At 58.6% G+C, this 15564-nt stretch overlaps 1 protein-coding gene across 7 annotated transcripts in view; it reads left to right on the forward strand.

Annotated features, from left to right (window-relative positions):
• Positions 1–11279, forward strand: part of PLEKHG3 (pleckstrin homology and RhoGEF domain containing G3) — a 42018-nt gene extending 30739 nt beyond the window's left edge. For 3 of the 7 annotated variants that reach the window (XM_032405300.1, XM_032405298.1, XM_032405301.1), the window contains exons 9-19: positions 182–274; positions 369–410; positions 522–608; positions 868–901; positions 1220–1318; positions 4141–4179; positions 4633–4652; positions 5144–5491; positions 5966–6082; positions 7788–9192; positions 9902–11279. In XM_032405300.1, coding sequence (XP_032261191.1) covers positions 182–274; positions 369–410; positions 522–608; positions 868–901; positions 1220–1318; positions 4141–4179; positions 4633–4652; positions 5144–5491; positions 5966–6082; positions 7788–9192; positions 9902–10635 — 3018 coding nt within the window. In that variant the 3' untranslated portion in view covers positions 10636–11279. The remainder of the gene's footprint in view (positions 1–181; positions 275–368; positions 411–521; positions 609–867; positions 902–1219; positions 1319–4140; positions 4180–4632; positions 4653–5143; positions 5492–5965; positions 6083–7787; positions 9193–9901) is intronic. The other 4 variants (XM_032405302.1, XM_032405303.1, XM_032405299.1 and 1 more) reach the window with 4 other exon arrangements.
• Positions 11280–15564: the final 4285 nt, after the last annotated feature.

Genomic DNA, 15564 nt, shown 5'->3' on the forward strand with positions numbered 1-15564 from the left:
CAGGCGCCCCCAGGCTCCATTTCTTGACCTCTTCATAGGACCCGAGTTGGGGTGGATCCAGCTCCATCCTTCTGAGATTACTCTCCCTGTCTCCCCGGATGGTCTTGAGGGGCTGGGGCCCCAGGTCAGCCCCCCCACCCCACCTGTTCGCGTGCTTGACCGCGCTCTCCCTCTGCCCCAGTGCTCCTCCCTGATGCTGATCGAAAGCACCAGAGACTCCCTGTGCTTCACCGTCACCCACTACAAGCACAGCAAGCAGCAGTACAACATTCAGGTGAGGGGCGGGCCGGGGTGCTCGGGCCGGGGACACGGCGCCGCCTCGGCTCGCTCAGCTGTGCCGGGCCTCACGGTCTCCCTCTGCAAGGCAGCGATCCCTGCGGGCGTGTCTCGGTTTGTGTGGAGGAGTTCAGGTAACCTCACAGAGGCGCCCTGGCAGGGCAGAGGCACCGGACATGGCCCACGGCTGACGGCTCCTGACCTGTGGTAACATCCCTGGCTTCCTCTCCCTTCGGTCCTTCCAGGCCAAAACAGCGGAGGAGAAACGGAGCTGGACTCACCACATCAAGAGGCTCATCCTGGAGAACCACCACACCACCATCCCCCAGAAGGTGAGTTCCCGGGGTGCCCCACCTGCCCCGTGACGGGGTGCAGGGAGAGGGTGTCCCTCAGCCAGCTCCAGGGGCTCACCAATGCCTTACTGCTGGACGTCGGCTTCACTCGAAGTGGGGGTCAGTGCAGTAGGCGCCGTGGGCTTCGGCACAGCCCCACAGGGTGTGGGGTGTCCCAGTGCAGCAAGAGCAAGCCGGTGGGCCAAGAGAGGCATGTGCATAGCAACGTGGTAACTGGGTGCGTTTCCTTCCCTTCCAGGCCAAGGAAGCCATCTTGGAAATGGACTCCTACTGTAAGTGTACTCTTTCTGCCTGCTTTCTCCCTAACTGGCCACATCTCTAGATCCTGGGGAAGCTCTGCCTGGTACTTCTATTCCAGAGAGCAGGGAGAATGGGGACACTCCTTCTGTCAAGGGCTAGGGGTCTACTGCAGGACCCAGGGTGTGGTCCTGCTGGCAGGTGGGACCCCCACTGCCTAACATTTCTGGATGGAAGCTGGAAGAGGAGGGAGCTCTGGAGGCTTCTGGCCCCTGGAGCTGGGGCAGGCAGCAGAGGTGGGGTCAGGGATGGTCAGAGTCCAGGCCCAGGCTGATTGTCAATCTCGTGGGCAGATCCCAGTCGGTACCGCTGCAGCCCAGAGCGCCTGAAGAAGGCTTGGTCCTCCCAGGACGAGGTGTCCACGCATGCGCGCCAGGGGCGCCGGCAGTCTGGTAAGGGAAGGGCTGTGTGGGCAGAGGCTTCCTTACAGGACTCTTGACCAGGACGGGGACTGTCTGCAGCAGCATTTGGGGCTGGCTCTCCCCTCCCCGGACATCCCGGGAAAGGGCAGGAGGGAGGGTCGCCGGGCACATGTGGCGCGTCCTGTCCCTGTGCTTCTGCTACCCTCCCAGGCACCTTCGTTCGGGCCCTTCTTGCCCACCAGGGCTGGGCAGCCCACCTTTTCCAGGGCCCTGAGAATGCTTGTTCACTCAGGCCTCCGTGCTCCTTCTTAGCTTTCCTGGGACCAAAACCTTGCTCCTTTGCCTCTCAGGATCCTGGGACTCAGCCAGGAGCAACGCTCAGACATCATGGGTGATCCCCAGCCCAGTTCTGGAGCAGAACAGAGGCAGGACGTGGGGAAAACGAGTTAGACATCAAGTGGCACCAAATCCAGACAGGAAATATTTACTTTGGGTCTCAGGAAAAAGTTCCATTTTCCTCTGCTGGATTTTCTTCCATGACTGGGCTTGCTACTATGTACTTGGATTTATTGGAATGAATCGTCTGTTGAAAAAGAGAAAACCTTGCTTTTATTCTTAGCTCTGGGGGTGATAAGGGTGTGTGTTTTCTACGTCTGTTCGTCTGCTTGTGCTCTGCTCTTGAGTCCAAGGCCCAGGGACAGATTTAGCTTCAGCTGGGCACCTGCCAAACATAGATGAGGTGAGAGTTGGAGTGAGAAGTGTCTCAGAGACCCCTGGAGAGAAGATTCGGGAGTGACTGGCCCACTGTCCTGGTGTGGATCTCCTGGGTGCACTAGGCTTTGGCCATGACCCATGGGTCCCCTGAACGACTCTGGGGATTGACATGTGGGCTTTGGTCTTCTGGAAGATGGAGCCAAGTGGTCTCTGGAAAGCTTTTGTGATTTTGTTTTGTTTGGTATTATGCCCAATGGACCTTGAACCCTAGGCAAATTTGTGATGGTTGCAAACGTTTTATGACACCCTACGTGAAAAGCCCCCAGTTGGGGGGGTGTTACTTCATAAGTTTCTGGCCCTCATTGTTTTCCTTTCTCCTATGATGCTCTTCCTGTCCTAGCATTCCCCTTTAACCTGCCATAGCTTTGAATTGGAAGCTTCTGGCTCATGGGAGAGCTGGTGGTGGTGGTAGGAACCGCAGTACTGCCTGTCATGACGTCAGCACCCGCACTGTGGCTATTGGGGCACGCGGGCAGTGAGTCATTTTAGAGCTCAGTTTCCACAGAACCGAGATTTCCGCCTGTGAACCCTGATGGAGTCGGCTTCCGTTCGCTTGTTTTTGTACTTGAGTTCTAACCGTTATGAAACAAACATCTCTCTAAAACATGCTTCATCCCTTGAGCCTCTTAAGGTAGAGGATGCCGACCACTGTTGAACTTTGCCTTTTCTGGTGTAGGTGCGACAGCATCCGTTGGGCGTGTGCGCTGCTCGGGGCCAGGGGTCGCCACGGCGGCTGCGCACCCGAGGTGTGGTGTCCACCCTTAACCCGGAAGCGTTGGTTCTTGTCTGTCGCAGAGTCCTCACCTGGAGTGGCTCTTCTCCCTGCTTCTGTTGTTTGAAATCAGTCGATTGAACTTGTGAGAAGTGTGGGTAAAGACAGGCCAGCAAGCGGCGCCTGGCCGGCTCTGTCGGTGGAGTGTGCGACTCTTGATCTTGGGGTCGTGCGTTCGAGCCCCATGTTGGATGTAGAGATTACTTAAAAAAAAGATGTAAAAAAAAAAAAAGGCCAGCAAGTTGCTGAGAGGGAGACGGGGCCCCACGCAAGCTTGGAGTCACCCACTCTGCCTCCAGGCCTCCTTTTCCCAGAGAGCTGAGATGGGCAGAGAGGATGCTCTAGATAAGGGAGGTGCTGCTGTCACCACTTGTCACTTGTTAAATATTCTTGATTGCAAGTGTTAAGATGAAAGAGTAGAGCATTTTGTATTTCTCTAAAAACAATCGGATTCACAGCGTACTTCGGTTGTGCAGATCAGGTGCACGCACACACGCATGTCAGTAGAAGAAACTTCTGCAGTGTGACTCCCTGCTAGAATTCCCTTCCGCCTCCGAGTTTATAGCGGGCTCCCCGGTTGACACCAGCTGGGCAAGAACACTGTGGGCTAAGGTCAAGACTCTGTGGAGAGGTCCCTGGACACGTGTCGTCTTATCCCTGCCTGCCTCTCTCAGGTCTGTTCCCAGAAAGGCTGGGATACAAGGTGGTGACACCATCAGCTTAATGGGTGTGTTTTGTATCCTGTTCCCAGAGCCTGGTCAGTCCTCGTTCATCCGGGCAACACTCCCCAGCAGGCAGCGAGGCTTCATGGAGCCAGGCCTTAACGGCCGTAGGAAATCGGGTGCGACCTCTGCTTTCCAGCCGGGGTGCTGCAAGGGGGCTTGGCCTCGGGTGTAGCTAATGCGCTCATGTGCTTATTGCAGGGAGGGTGGGGCTTGAGGTAGAGCTGAGGTTCTTCAGAGATGTGGCGAGTTGGTCTGAAGGAGGCAGCCTGGGACTAGAGCCCCAGAACCGAGGGCCCTGGGCAGGGTGCACTAATGCAGGGATTGTGGGCCGCGCTGTTCCTGGGAGGGGGGGTGTGCTGGCAGTCACAGCAGAGGTCTCCGGTGCTGGATGGGGGTGGCCCGGGCGCTGCCTGCCTGTGGTGTAGGTAGGAGGGCAGCCTCCCTCAGTCCCTAGGGCTGAGGGGGGCCAGGCTGGAGTGGACTTTGAGCTGGTGGTGGCGGTGGCGCTGTGAGCATGGGACCAGGGCCAGACACAGCTGTTCCCAGGCCCGCACTGACTGTCCATTCGCTTTCCTTCTCAGAGCCAACCAGACACCTGCTCAGGCAACTCAGTGAGAAAGGTGAGTGTGAGCATGGCCAGCCCTTCCTGGCAAGCTCTAGGGGAGGGGCAGGGAGGTGACACAGGTAACCCTCTGGGTGTTGAGGACAGAGGGGACCCTGCCTCTCCTCCTCCCTGGAGGTGGGCCTCCCCCCTTGCTGTGTGGCGAGGGGGCTGGGCTCTCCCTCCCGCACACTCCTGGTACCCTGTCCTCGGGTAAGAGCTGGCTACACTGTAACTGTGGCTACGGTGAGGGGCACAGACCTGTGTTGCCCTGTGTCCCCCGGGGCCTCTGCTCTGTCAGTCATTCCTTTGAAAGCCCGGGAGACTGGGCACGGGTTCTGGGAATAAGAGCCCCGGTGAAGCCTTCCCTGGGGGGCTCCTGGTCTCTGTAAAGAGGTTCTTTCTCCTGCTTACCAATCTCTTCTCCCCTCCCCCCCGCCTGTGTACTGGGACCTGGCCGTGGTGGGTGCAGCCAGAGCCGCAGAAATGAAGGTAAGGCCAGTGGGCAGAGAGGACTGGCCTGACAGAGGGGGGTGGGACTGCCAGGTCAGTGCCCTGGCCCCCTCGGCTCTCATCGTCTTCGTGCATTTGACAAAGACTTTTCAGGCCCCTACTGTGTGCTTGGCTGTCACAGAGTCACAGAGATGAATAAGCCGTGGCCTCCTGGGGATCCTTCCTTACCCTTTTGCTGGAATGGTACCCTGGGGGTGGCCCAGCCTGGATCTGCTCCATTTTCTCTCTCTGGGGCAGGCAGGCCTCTCTGGGACTTGAGTTCCTGAGCAGGCACCAGCCCCAGCTTTCCCAGGTCCCAGCTTCCCACCTTGAGGACGCCCACCTCGGTCCTCCCTGGGCCCTGGTGGAGACCAGGGCTTGGGTGTTTAGGCGCGGCTTTCTCTGTGTAAAGCCTCCGTACCCCGAGCCACTGGCAGGAGGAGGGGGCTTGCCCAGGGCCTGGTCACGAGGGGGTCTTATGCTCTGAACAGCATGCAGGCAGTGCTGGCGCTCTCCTGGACTTCGGGCGGCCTCCCCGCGCTCAGGGCCTGCAGCCGGAGGCCGAAGGGGCTGCCCGGGGGGAGGAGGAGGAGGAGGAGGAGGAGGAGGTGGTGGAGGAGGAGGAGGCCTTTCAGGTGTCTCTGGAGGACTTGGCAGGGCATGAAGGCAGCGAGAAGGGGGCCAGACTGGAACCCCCAGGCTCGGAGGAGGAGGAGGAGGAGGAGGAGGAGAGCCTGGCAGTGGCGGAGCAGGTAGCCGACTTCGCCAGCTCCCTGCTGGCCGCCCTCCACTGCTGGCACTATCGGGCCAACGCTTTACTTTTCTCCCGGGGCGCTATGGTGAGGTGTCTCTTTGATCTCCCCACCTCCTTGCATGTTCCCTGGCGAGTGCATGCCCATCCGGGAGTTCTCTCCTCTGCCCTCCCACCCCTCTGTCCTGTTCCCTCACTCCTGCCATCAGCACCTAACCCCTTGCCCGCTGTCACGCCCTGGTGAGCCCTTGGCATGTGCTGTTCCAGTACTGGGTGTGAACTAGTGTCCTACCCAGTGAGCGTGACTAACGGGGTGGGGGTGGTGGGGAAGGGGGAGAAGCCAGTGGGGCTGGAAGGGGCCAGCGGGTTGGGCTTTTCGGAGGCTGCACACCCGGCAGGGATTTCTGTATCCCCAGACCTGGCGGTCCAGGCTCAGGTCTCAGGCTGGCTCTCAATACAGCCCAGCCCCCTTGGGGCTCAGAAGGTTCGCCCATGTTGGGCTGCAGAAGGGATGAGCTCCCAGTTGTCCCAGGAGCTGACGATGGCCCTCTGCTTGCTGCAGGAGAAGGGGCACAGGGAGTCTGAAGGCCCCAAGAGCCGCAGAAGTTCCAGCGGCCGGTCTCCGACGAGCGCCGAGAAGCGCGTGAGCTTCGAGTCCACCTCCTCTTCCCTGCCAGAGGTGAGTGGCCGGCGGGCAGAAGGGGCCAGTGCAGCAGTGCCCAGAGCGCAGGTCTGCGGGTGGTGCTTGCTGGCATGGGCTCTCCTCTTGGGCCCATGGGGACACAGGGGTCCCCCGCTCCCCTCTCCGGACTCTCGGCCCTTTAGGAAGCCTGTATGGTCTCTGGGCCTACGGTGGGGTAAGCAGGTAGCCCCTTTCTATGAATTAGAAAAAGAAACCCCTTTTTGACAAGATGCAGTCTCTTATCAAGGGCCGTATTCGCAGAAGTGACCAGATTTTAGGTCCCTTCAGCCAGGCCTCCTTGTATAGGCCATAAGGCCCTGCCCCTGCCAGCTGGCCAGACATTGGATTCACGACTGTGCCTCCCTGGGTACTGACATCTACTGGGTACTTCCTACACGTCCGATGTTTTATTTCTTCCTTCTATTCCCTGCAACAGCTCAGGCAGGAAGAGGCTCAGAGAAGCTGAGTGACGTGCCTGGTGTCGGGCAGCTTCTGAGGGGCAGAACTGAGATCAGATCACAGTCTGTGACTTAGAAGCCCACATTCCACTTCCTGTCACCCCACGTGTCTGTGGGTGGAACCGATACCTTTGTTTTCCCAAAGTTACCAGAAAAAGTGTATGAGGCCTTGACCCCAGGGCAGACCTCACAACCCAGGCGGGTCTGAGGACCCTGACACTGGATAGGAGTCTAGGGTGGTGCTGTTCCATGATAACAGGAAGCAAGCCACATGGATAACTTTACATTTTCTAGCAGCCGTGTAAACAAATTATTTAATTATTGGATGTTAACTATACTTTCAACATGTAATCAGTGGAAAAGCTATTAATGACATTTTATACTTTGTATGAAGTTTTTGCAGTCTGCTGTGTATTTTACCCTTCCGGCTGTTCTCAGTTTGGACTAGCCATGTTGCAGGTTCTCAGAAGCCCCTTGTGGCTCGGCACCGTGCGGTGCAGGCCGCCACCATGGGTCCTGCGTTGCAGACTCTGGACTAGAACAGTTGGCGTCGGGTCTGGTTCCTCAGAATGGAGAGTGTCGCTCTTCTTCCTAAAGCCGCTCTGGGAAGCTGCCTGTGCTGGCTGGTTTCGTGGTTCAAATGACCTTCAAGGTGGTCAGGACAAGGTTCTTACATTGGCTTCCTTCCTTACCTGTCTCCTGGGCATAGGCAGCGTCGTGCCTAGGGCCAGAGGCTGGCTGGTAGGAGCCAAATCCCTGTCTTCACCTGCTCTGACGGGACTCTATCATGTGGTCCTATTGCCCTCTGGAGCCTCATTCACACAGGAGGTCGTGGCCACTCGGGGTAGTTGGGTTTGAACCCCGAAAAACCCCCATGTGGTCTCTAGGGCTTTAGAAAGCTGCCTCTCCATCAGGCATACCCTGTGTTGTGTGCTCCCACCTTGTCCCTGTAGCTCCCAGGCAGGCTGTCACTGAGAGGTGCCACTACTCTACCCCATCTGCGTTCCTAGAATTTTCCTTGGGTTTTACAACCCAAGGCCACTAGCTGCATGATGACTGAGGGACATCACCACGTTCCTCTCCGTAAGGGCCTGTCTCTCCCACTCTCGAGTTGTGCTCATTCTCATTGCCTTTGGTCCTAAACTGCATAACCTCTCACTGGGCTTTGAGCAGGTCATGCTGTCCCCTTCTCCTTTGGGTCTCACGAGGGAGGCTTTTGGCTCATAGGAGCTCTGTTATCCCAGGTTGAACCAGACCCTGAGCCTGAGATGGAGCAGGAAGTATTTGCTGCCATGGAAGTTCCCAGCACTGAGGAGGTGCCCTCAGACACACAGTCTCCAGAAGTCCGGGAAGCACAGCTTGATGCCCACCAGGAGCTGCTGGGGCTGGACTCCCCAGGTGACATGGTGGACTTTGTGGTGGCTGAGAGCACTGAGGACCTTAAGGCTCTGAGCAGTGAGGAGGAGGAGGAGGAGGAGGAGGACATGGGGGCCACCCAGGAGACCGAGAGCCTCCTGCCGCCCTCTGTGCTGGACCAGGCCAGCATCATCGCTGAGCGCTTCGTCAGCAGCTTCTCCCGGCGGAGCAGCCTGGCGCTGGAGGACAGCAAGGCCAGCGGCTTTTGTACCCCGAGGCTGATGAGCCGGAGCAGCAGTGTGCTCAGCCTCGAGGGCAGCGAGAAGGGCTCGACCCGGCATGGCAGCACCACGGACGCCCTCAGCTCGCAGTCGCCCCCAGAGATGGACAGCACTGCGGGAGTGGCTGCAGAGAGTGGCCCTTCGGTCAATGGGACGGAGCCCCCGAGTCCAGGCTGCCCAGCAGAGCCCGACAGGTCTTCCTGCAAGAAGAAGGAGTCGACCCTCTCCACCCGAGACCGGCTGTTGCTGGACAAAATCAAGAGCTACTATGAAAACGCAGAGCACCACGACGCGGGCTTTAGCATCCGGCGCCGGGAGAGCCTCTCCTATATCCCCAAGGGGCTGGTGAGAAACTCTGTTTCCAGATTCAACAGCCTTCCCAGGCCAGACCCAGAGCCCCTGGCTCCGCTGGGGCACAAGAGGCAGGTGGGCTCCCGGCCGCCTTCGTGGGCTCTGTTTGACCTCCCAGGACCCGGCCAGGCGAGTGCTGGGGAGCCAGCTCCTATCACAGATGCTGAGTTCCGGCCATCTTCAGAAATTGTAAAGATCTGGGAGGGAATGGAGTCTCCCGGGGAGAGCTCTCTGCAGGGGCCCGGCCAAGGCCAGGCCAATGGTTTTGACCTGCACGAGCCGCTCTTCATCCTGGAGGAGCACGAGCTGGGGGCCATCACTGAGGAGTCGGCCACCGCCTCCCCTGAGAGCGCCTCCCCAACGGAGCGGCCCAGCCCAGCCCACCTGGCCCGGGAGCTGAAGGAGCTGGTGAAGGAGCTGAGCAGCGGTGTCCAGGGGGAGCTGGTGACTCCGCTGCACCCCCGCATCGTCCAACTCTCCCACGTGATGGACGGCCACATGAGCGAGCGAGTCAAGAACAAGGTCTACCAGCTGGCCCGCCAGTACAGCCTCCGGATCAAGAGCAAATCTGTGACAGCCAGGCCGCCTCTCCAGTGGGGAAAGGCAGCTCCCACTAGTCCCTGCCTGCAGGAGGAGGCCGGGGCGCCCTCAGGCGGCAAAGGTACAACTACATGGGTGGGGAGTGGGCCCTTCCTGCAAGTCTGGGGTGGAAGAGCCTTTTAGGAGCAGGTTGGCTCCTGGGGGAAAGTGACCCCTGTAGAACCATGACCAAAGAGAGGGCTGGACTCCACACAGAAGTGGTGTGAGCCCTGGCGGTTAGTCTAACACCCAAGGCCAAGTGTGTGGCCCTGGTTGAGCCTCCTCACTGCCCTCCCCGAGCCCTTCCTGTGGAGCAGAGACCTGGGGAGGAAACGTGGCCATGGGCCCTCTCTTCCAGGAGACTGGAGGCTCTCGTCTTTTCCTTAGACTCCTGACTCTGTTCACTGCCTTTTCTTCATTTTCTCATTGCTTTTTTTTTTTTTTTTAAGATTTTATTATCTGACAGATCACAAGCAGAGGGAGGGGCAGAGGCAGAGGGAGAAGCAGGCTCCCCACTGAGCAAGGAGCCTGACATGGGGCTCGATCCCAGGACCCCAGGATCATGACCTGAGCCGAACGCAGACGTTTAACCGACTGAGCCACCCAGGCGCCCCTCCACCCATTGCCCTTTGATAACGGGGCTGGGGTTGGTGAATGTGATTTCTCTCCCCTCACAACCAAAACCCCAGCAAGCAGCCTTGGCTGGAGTGTGAGCAGAAGGCAGAGCAGAGTCCTCACTTACCCTCTCCCCTCCCCCCCAGCCATTCAGTCCACTTATTGTCTCTTCACAGGCAAGAGAAAGCCGGTGCTGTCCCTCTTCAGCTCTGAGCAGACGGTGGCCCAGGACCACAGCCCGCCCAAGCCCGGCTCTCCTCGGCATTTCTCCTTCAGCCCCACTGCTGCCAGCCCGAGGACCACCTCGCCTGGGGTCCGGCCCTCCTCCCGAAGCCCCCTCAGCCCCTTCGACACTGAGACCTTCAACTGGCCTGACGTCCGAGAGCTCTGCTCCAAGTACGCCTCCCACGATGAGCCATTGCAGGCTGAGGGCAGCCGGCCCCGTGGGCGGCCCGTCAGCCGCAGCTGCTCGGTGCCCGAGAACATGGTGGAACCCCCTCTGGCGGGCAGGGTGGGCCGCTGCTGCAGCGTGGGCGCCAGGAGGGGCCGGGCGGGCCCAGAGGCCGTTCAGTCCCAGCCTCCCGGCAGGGTGCCCCACAGCAGGCCGGTTGGAGAGGAGACCCTGTACGTCACCGCAGACCTCACCCTGGACAACAACCGGCGGGTGATTGTCATGGAGAAGGGGCCCGTGCCCTGCCCCGCTGCGGGGCTGGAGGAGTGCAATGGGCAGGGACCCAGCTCACCAGCAGCCACGGTGGGACAGGGCCTGGATTTCCAGGAGTCTGGAATTTCCAGGAGTCCAGAGTATTGGCCAAAGGAAGAGGGTCCCAGGGACCCAGCGGACCCAGGCCAGCTGGGCCGAGTGAGAAACCTGAGGGAGAAATTCCAGGCCTTGAACTCTATAGGTTGACTCTGAGTCCTGGGAGAGGGAGGAGCTGTGCGGCAGGGCGGGGACGCAGAGGAACCTTGGCATGCTTGCCCACAAGCCTGGGCTCCCCCTGCTCACATGAGCCCCTGAAAGAATGCTCTGGTGTGCTCAGCAAGTGTCTTCACCTGCTGGGAATGCCCCGGCGCTCCCCGGGGCTCATGGCAACCTTCATAGGCCCAGCTGAGCCCTTCTCCCCACCGAGGCCAGTGTGGCCACTTCCCACATATATAGTTCTTCCCTAGTAAGAAGCTGAATATTTAAGCTCTCCTCTTCCAGGGAGAGCAAGCCGTGCTCAGGCCTCTGGTGTTGGGCTGACCACCGCCAGGCTGAGGAGCCCACCCAGAGGAGACGTGGAAGTGGCCTGGGGAGGCTTTGCTCTTTAATTGTGCCTTTTCTTAGGATCCAGGCAGGAACAAGGCCCATAATTTATTGCTTTCCATTCTGTGGTATCTTTGTATGTGCACGTGTTTGTGAGTGTGTGTTCTTCTGTTGATTCCTCTCCCATGAAGAATGTAACGGACTCGGTTCAGGTACTTTTGTAGGTTGTCTTGCTGACCCTGTGGTTGTCGCTAATGTATATACATTTCATTATTTGCCAATGGTGCAATACCCGCTGCTCACCAACCGACCTGTGTGTGGCTCCTCACTGGGCCTTGCGGGGTGGGGAGAGCTGGCCGAGGCGGGCCATGGGGGGTGGTTGCTTCCACATACCCTCCTGCGTCATCCGTGCTCACGAAGCATAAGGCACCAGGGTGCTTGCCACGTGCAGGAGGGAACCTGTTCTCCATCCATCCCGGCCTGGCATCCTATGCTGGTGGGGGAGCTGGTGGGGGGAACGACGCCGTGCCAGCCTCGAGCTCTTATCCTCAAGGACCAGAGTTGGACTAAAAAAGGTGAGGAAAATGAATGGAACATTTTTCTAATGGGCAGAAATTTCCAATGTCTGGTGCCTTTTCTCGCCTTCTCTAGTTCCCAGGAGACATTGTAGGAGGGAAGGATTCTAAACTTGGAGCCTAGACATGTCTGGAGGTGGCTTGCAGCGTCGTGTGAGGACAGCAAATGCATTTTTTCTGGGATGGAGCCTCAGTTTTCATCCCATTCTCAAAGTGTCTTTTCTTAAAAGGGCTGGGAGCGCCTGCCTATTTCTGATTGGGCTTTCTGCCCCTTCTCTGTGGTGGACCAGCCTTGTTTGGCCGTTCCTCCAGGCAAGTGTTCCCACAGGTCTGCTGGGTCCAGGCTCTGCGAGCTTCTGATCTTGGAGGATGCACTCAACCTGAAGGCAGTTGTGCAGAGTCTAACGAGGTCAGGGGAGGAGTGGAGGCCAGGGGAGGCCTCTCCTAGACAGAAGCAGACAGGGCAGAGCTACCCACTGTCCTCAATGTTCTGTGGCCACTTCCACTGTTGCTGAGGATAGTTGGCTCCTACCAGGCTTGGGGTATGATGCTCAGGAGCCATGAATGTATTGGAGCGAGAGTGAGGACACCCAGGTTCTGGTCCCAGCTCTTCCATTAATTAGCTGGGTCACCTGAACTCTTTTTTTCCTCATCTGCAACTTGAAGAAAATAGATGATGCACTGCTTCTCAAACTCCCTGACTCAGACTTTTCGGGGGGGGTAGGGCCTGGGAAGTTGTAGTGAGCACTTTCCCCTGGTGATCCTTAACCGGCTAGGTCTGCCTGGGAGCCTTGAACCAGCTCACTGGTTCTCACTCGATACCACTAAGAGTCAGCGGAGCCTGTTGAAAAATGGTGATGCCGGTTTCATCCACCTAGACCAAAAGAAATTGCCCCCCCCCCCCCCGGAGGTGAATCTCAGGCATGGCACTTCCAGTGATTCTGACGTCCAGTGAAGGCCAAGATCTCTGTCCAGAGCTCTGTGGGGAAGGGCTTGCCGCAGACCCTCAAGATGGTTGAATGCGTGAATGAGCAAGCTTCACTCAGGCTCTCAGGCAAGGCACACAGCTGGGTACGGGCGTAAGACTCTCCAGGGACAAACCAGAGACTGGCTCTCCCTCTGTCTCCATGGTGGTCCCTCCCTGCCTTTGCTCACTCAACTACCCCTCCTTGCTCCAATTCAAGGGGAAACAAAACTAGTCAAATAAGTAAATGAGAGAAAGATGGAGCATTGTCGATTTATTAGAAAAACTAGTAAATGGGTTTTCTCTGGTGGTGGAAGCACATTTGAGCAGGTGGAGGACAAGGCCCAGCTGGCCCCAGGGCCAGTGCCAGATTGTGCAATCTGTGCCCAACAGGGTTGCAGTCTTGTGGAGCTGCCTCCTCCCTTGTGTCCTCCCTGAGCTTGCTTGTCCAAGCGACCAGGCCCTACGGTCCTCTGGGTCCTTGCCCCCTCCCACTAACGGGAGGGGAGAGAGATCCAGGACCAACCTTGGGGACCCTAGTTGCCCTCCGATAGGAAAGAGAAGTGTGGTGGGGATGCTGAGCCTTCCACGAGCTTCCTGTTATGGGTGCTGGTTGTGGGGGCTGGGGGGGAAGCCTGAGGACCTTCCATACCCCCGCCCCCCAGCCAATCAGTTGAGGCCAGGGGATGAAGGGGAAGGAGAGAGGGAAGGAGGACCACCTGACCATGCCCAGAAGGAGCTTCCTCTAAGCTGTTCTGGGGAGGAAGCCTGTTATGCTGGTGTGGACTGGAGCTGTGTCAACCTAGTTTGGGAATACTGTTAAAAGATTGCAAAGTAGAAAATGTAAGGAGGGGAAAACCCTTGCCAGGGCGCCAGGAGCATAGCCCCGTGTGGCCGGGCTTGTGTAGCCTCAGTGCTGTCGGTGAAGGTCTTGGGGCCCGTATGATGTGGGCGGGATGCCTGGGCACTGGCAATAGCTGGTGGGTCACATGCAGCTGGCTGCCATTGCCCAGTCTGGGGGACCTGGGGTGGTGAAATCCTACCTCTTCCTTTGGGGCCCTTTCATTCTTTGGACTATGGAGTTACTTGCTGGAAATTTCTCACCTCGGTTGCTATTTTGGCACACATGGAATGGAGAGGGGGGCCCCTTGTCTCCCTAAAGACTGGTCCGGGGGGAAGAGCTGAGGAAGATTCTTGCCACTACGTGCTCTTCAGGAAGGAGCGTGCTATTTGCCTCGGAGCAGGACATGCCCTCAGATGCACCAGAGGCCTTCTTCATTGCCAGGTGAGTGTGGTCACCTCACTGCCTCCTGCTTTGGTTTCCCCAGATGGAGAAAGAGGCTGGTGAATGGTATATACTAGCTTCCCTGTAGATGCAAAGAGGGATGTAGGATTAGATGCATAGGGGCCAAGTGAAGACCCTGGCTACAAAGTGGGCCCGCCAATCTGGGGATGTCAGGCTCCATTGGAGAACTTGCCTCCTGCTGTTCCTGTCTGAAGTTAGCTACCCCTTGACAGGGTGGTATTGGTCTCTGAGCTGTGCCTGCCTGCACTAGGGGCTCCCGGGAAGGCCTGATAACTCTGGATGCCTACCCCTGTGGCTGCTACCTGAACCTCGGCCCCTTCCAGAGGGATCATCACGGTGTGTCTAAGGCTCCTCACAGGGAAGGTGATGGAACAGCAGCTGTAGGCCCCAGGGACTTTTATGGTCTCTTCAGGGGGAAACACCTGCTGCCCCCAGTTTGACCCCTCTTTTGGACCTAAACCCAGCTAAGATGGAGGCCGGAGCTGTATTGCTTTCAGAGTGGTGGGGGAGATCTTTGTTGGGACGAGTGCCGTCTTTCCTCCAGAAGTCTGACCTTACCAGCATGGGGAAGGCTATCCCTGGGGAAATAGTGTGCAGGGCTCCTTTTGGCTGTGCTTGGGGATGGGGGTGTTAGAGGTTTGGTGGCCTTTGCACCCATGTAACTTCCCCAAGACCAGGACCTTCAGGAGAAGCTGAGCAAGGGGTGCCGTATCTTCATGGCCCAGGCCCCCGCATTTGTCCCACTGGTCCAGAGGTGGTGTGACATGGGTGGGAGTAGCCAGGTGTGGTTCCGTTTGCCACCCCAGAGGGCTAGGTCATGAACTTTGCTGTCTGTCCAGCCAGGACCCTCCACTGGTAGCAGCTAGAGAGAGGACACACTGGGCCTTTGGCGTTGGGATGCTTTACTGCAGAAGCTGGGGTAGCCGTCTTCTATCTGGGGAACTGTACTACCCCTAAGGGCCCCGGGGTCTGAGCTGGGGAGGCTCCCAGAGTGGAGACGCAGAGCCTTGGGCGGTGTCGAGGTCCGTCTGCCTCCTTCACCTCTGAGCCCTATGCTGTTCTGTTGTTTCAAGAGGACCCGCTTGAGAGCTTTTCCCTCCCTTTCACCACCTGTGCTGGCAGCAGAGGGCACCGGCGCAGCAGGAGGCCCTTGCAGTGAGGACCCACCAACCTGGGGAGGTGCCTCCCCCCCACTTTTTTTTTTTTTTTTTGGTGAGAGGAAGAGCGGGGAAGGGATGTGGTGGCCCCTGAGGTGAGAGTCCTAGTTCTGAGGAAGCCCCATGGGGAAGAGGCCCTTGTGTCCCCGGGGTCCCCAGCAGCCCCTTGGCCAGGGCTAGAGCCCTAGGCGCCTACCTGAAGCTCCTTCCTCATGCCCCTAAGGGGCAGGTCAGGCATTTCCAGTGTCCTCTTCCCTTTCCCTGGCCGTGACCAAATGGGAGGTAGCCCCAAGCAAGACCTGCTTTGGGAAGGGGGCAGCATCTGAGGAACCTCTTCTGCTCCAGCTTTTGTGGGGTTTGGGGGCTGGAGGGCCCTCAGTCGGGAGGAGAGGCAGGTGGGAGAGGAGGGTGGGTGCCTGGGACACCGTTTCCTGCCCCAGGGGCCCCTGGGCTGCACTGGGCGGAGGCGGGCATCAGCCGGCAGGCGGAGCAGGCAGGTGCAGGCAGCGGGGGGGGGGGGGGGGGGGGGGGGGGGGGGGGGGGGGGGGGGGGGGGGACGGGCGTCGGGCTGCGGGCAGGACCGGGCCCGGG

The sequence above is a fragment of the Phoca vitulina genome, unplaced genomic scaffold (genome assembly GCF_004348235.1).
Source record: "Phoca vitulina isolate PV1807 unplaced genomic scaffold, GSC_HSeal_1.0 scaffold7, whole genome shotgun sequence".
Lineage (NCBI taxonomy): Eukaryota > Metazoa > Chordata > Mammalia > Carnivora > Phocidae > Phoca > Phoca vitulina.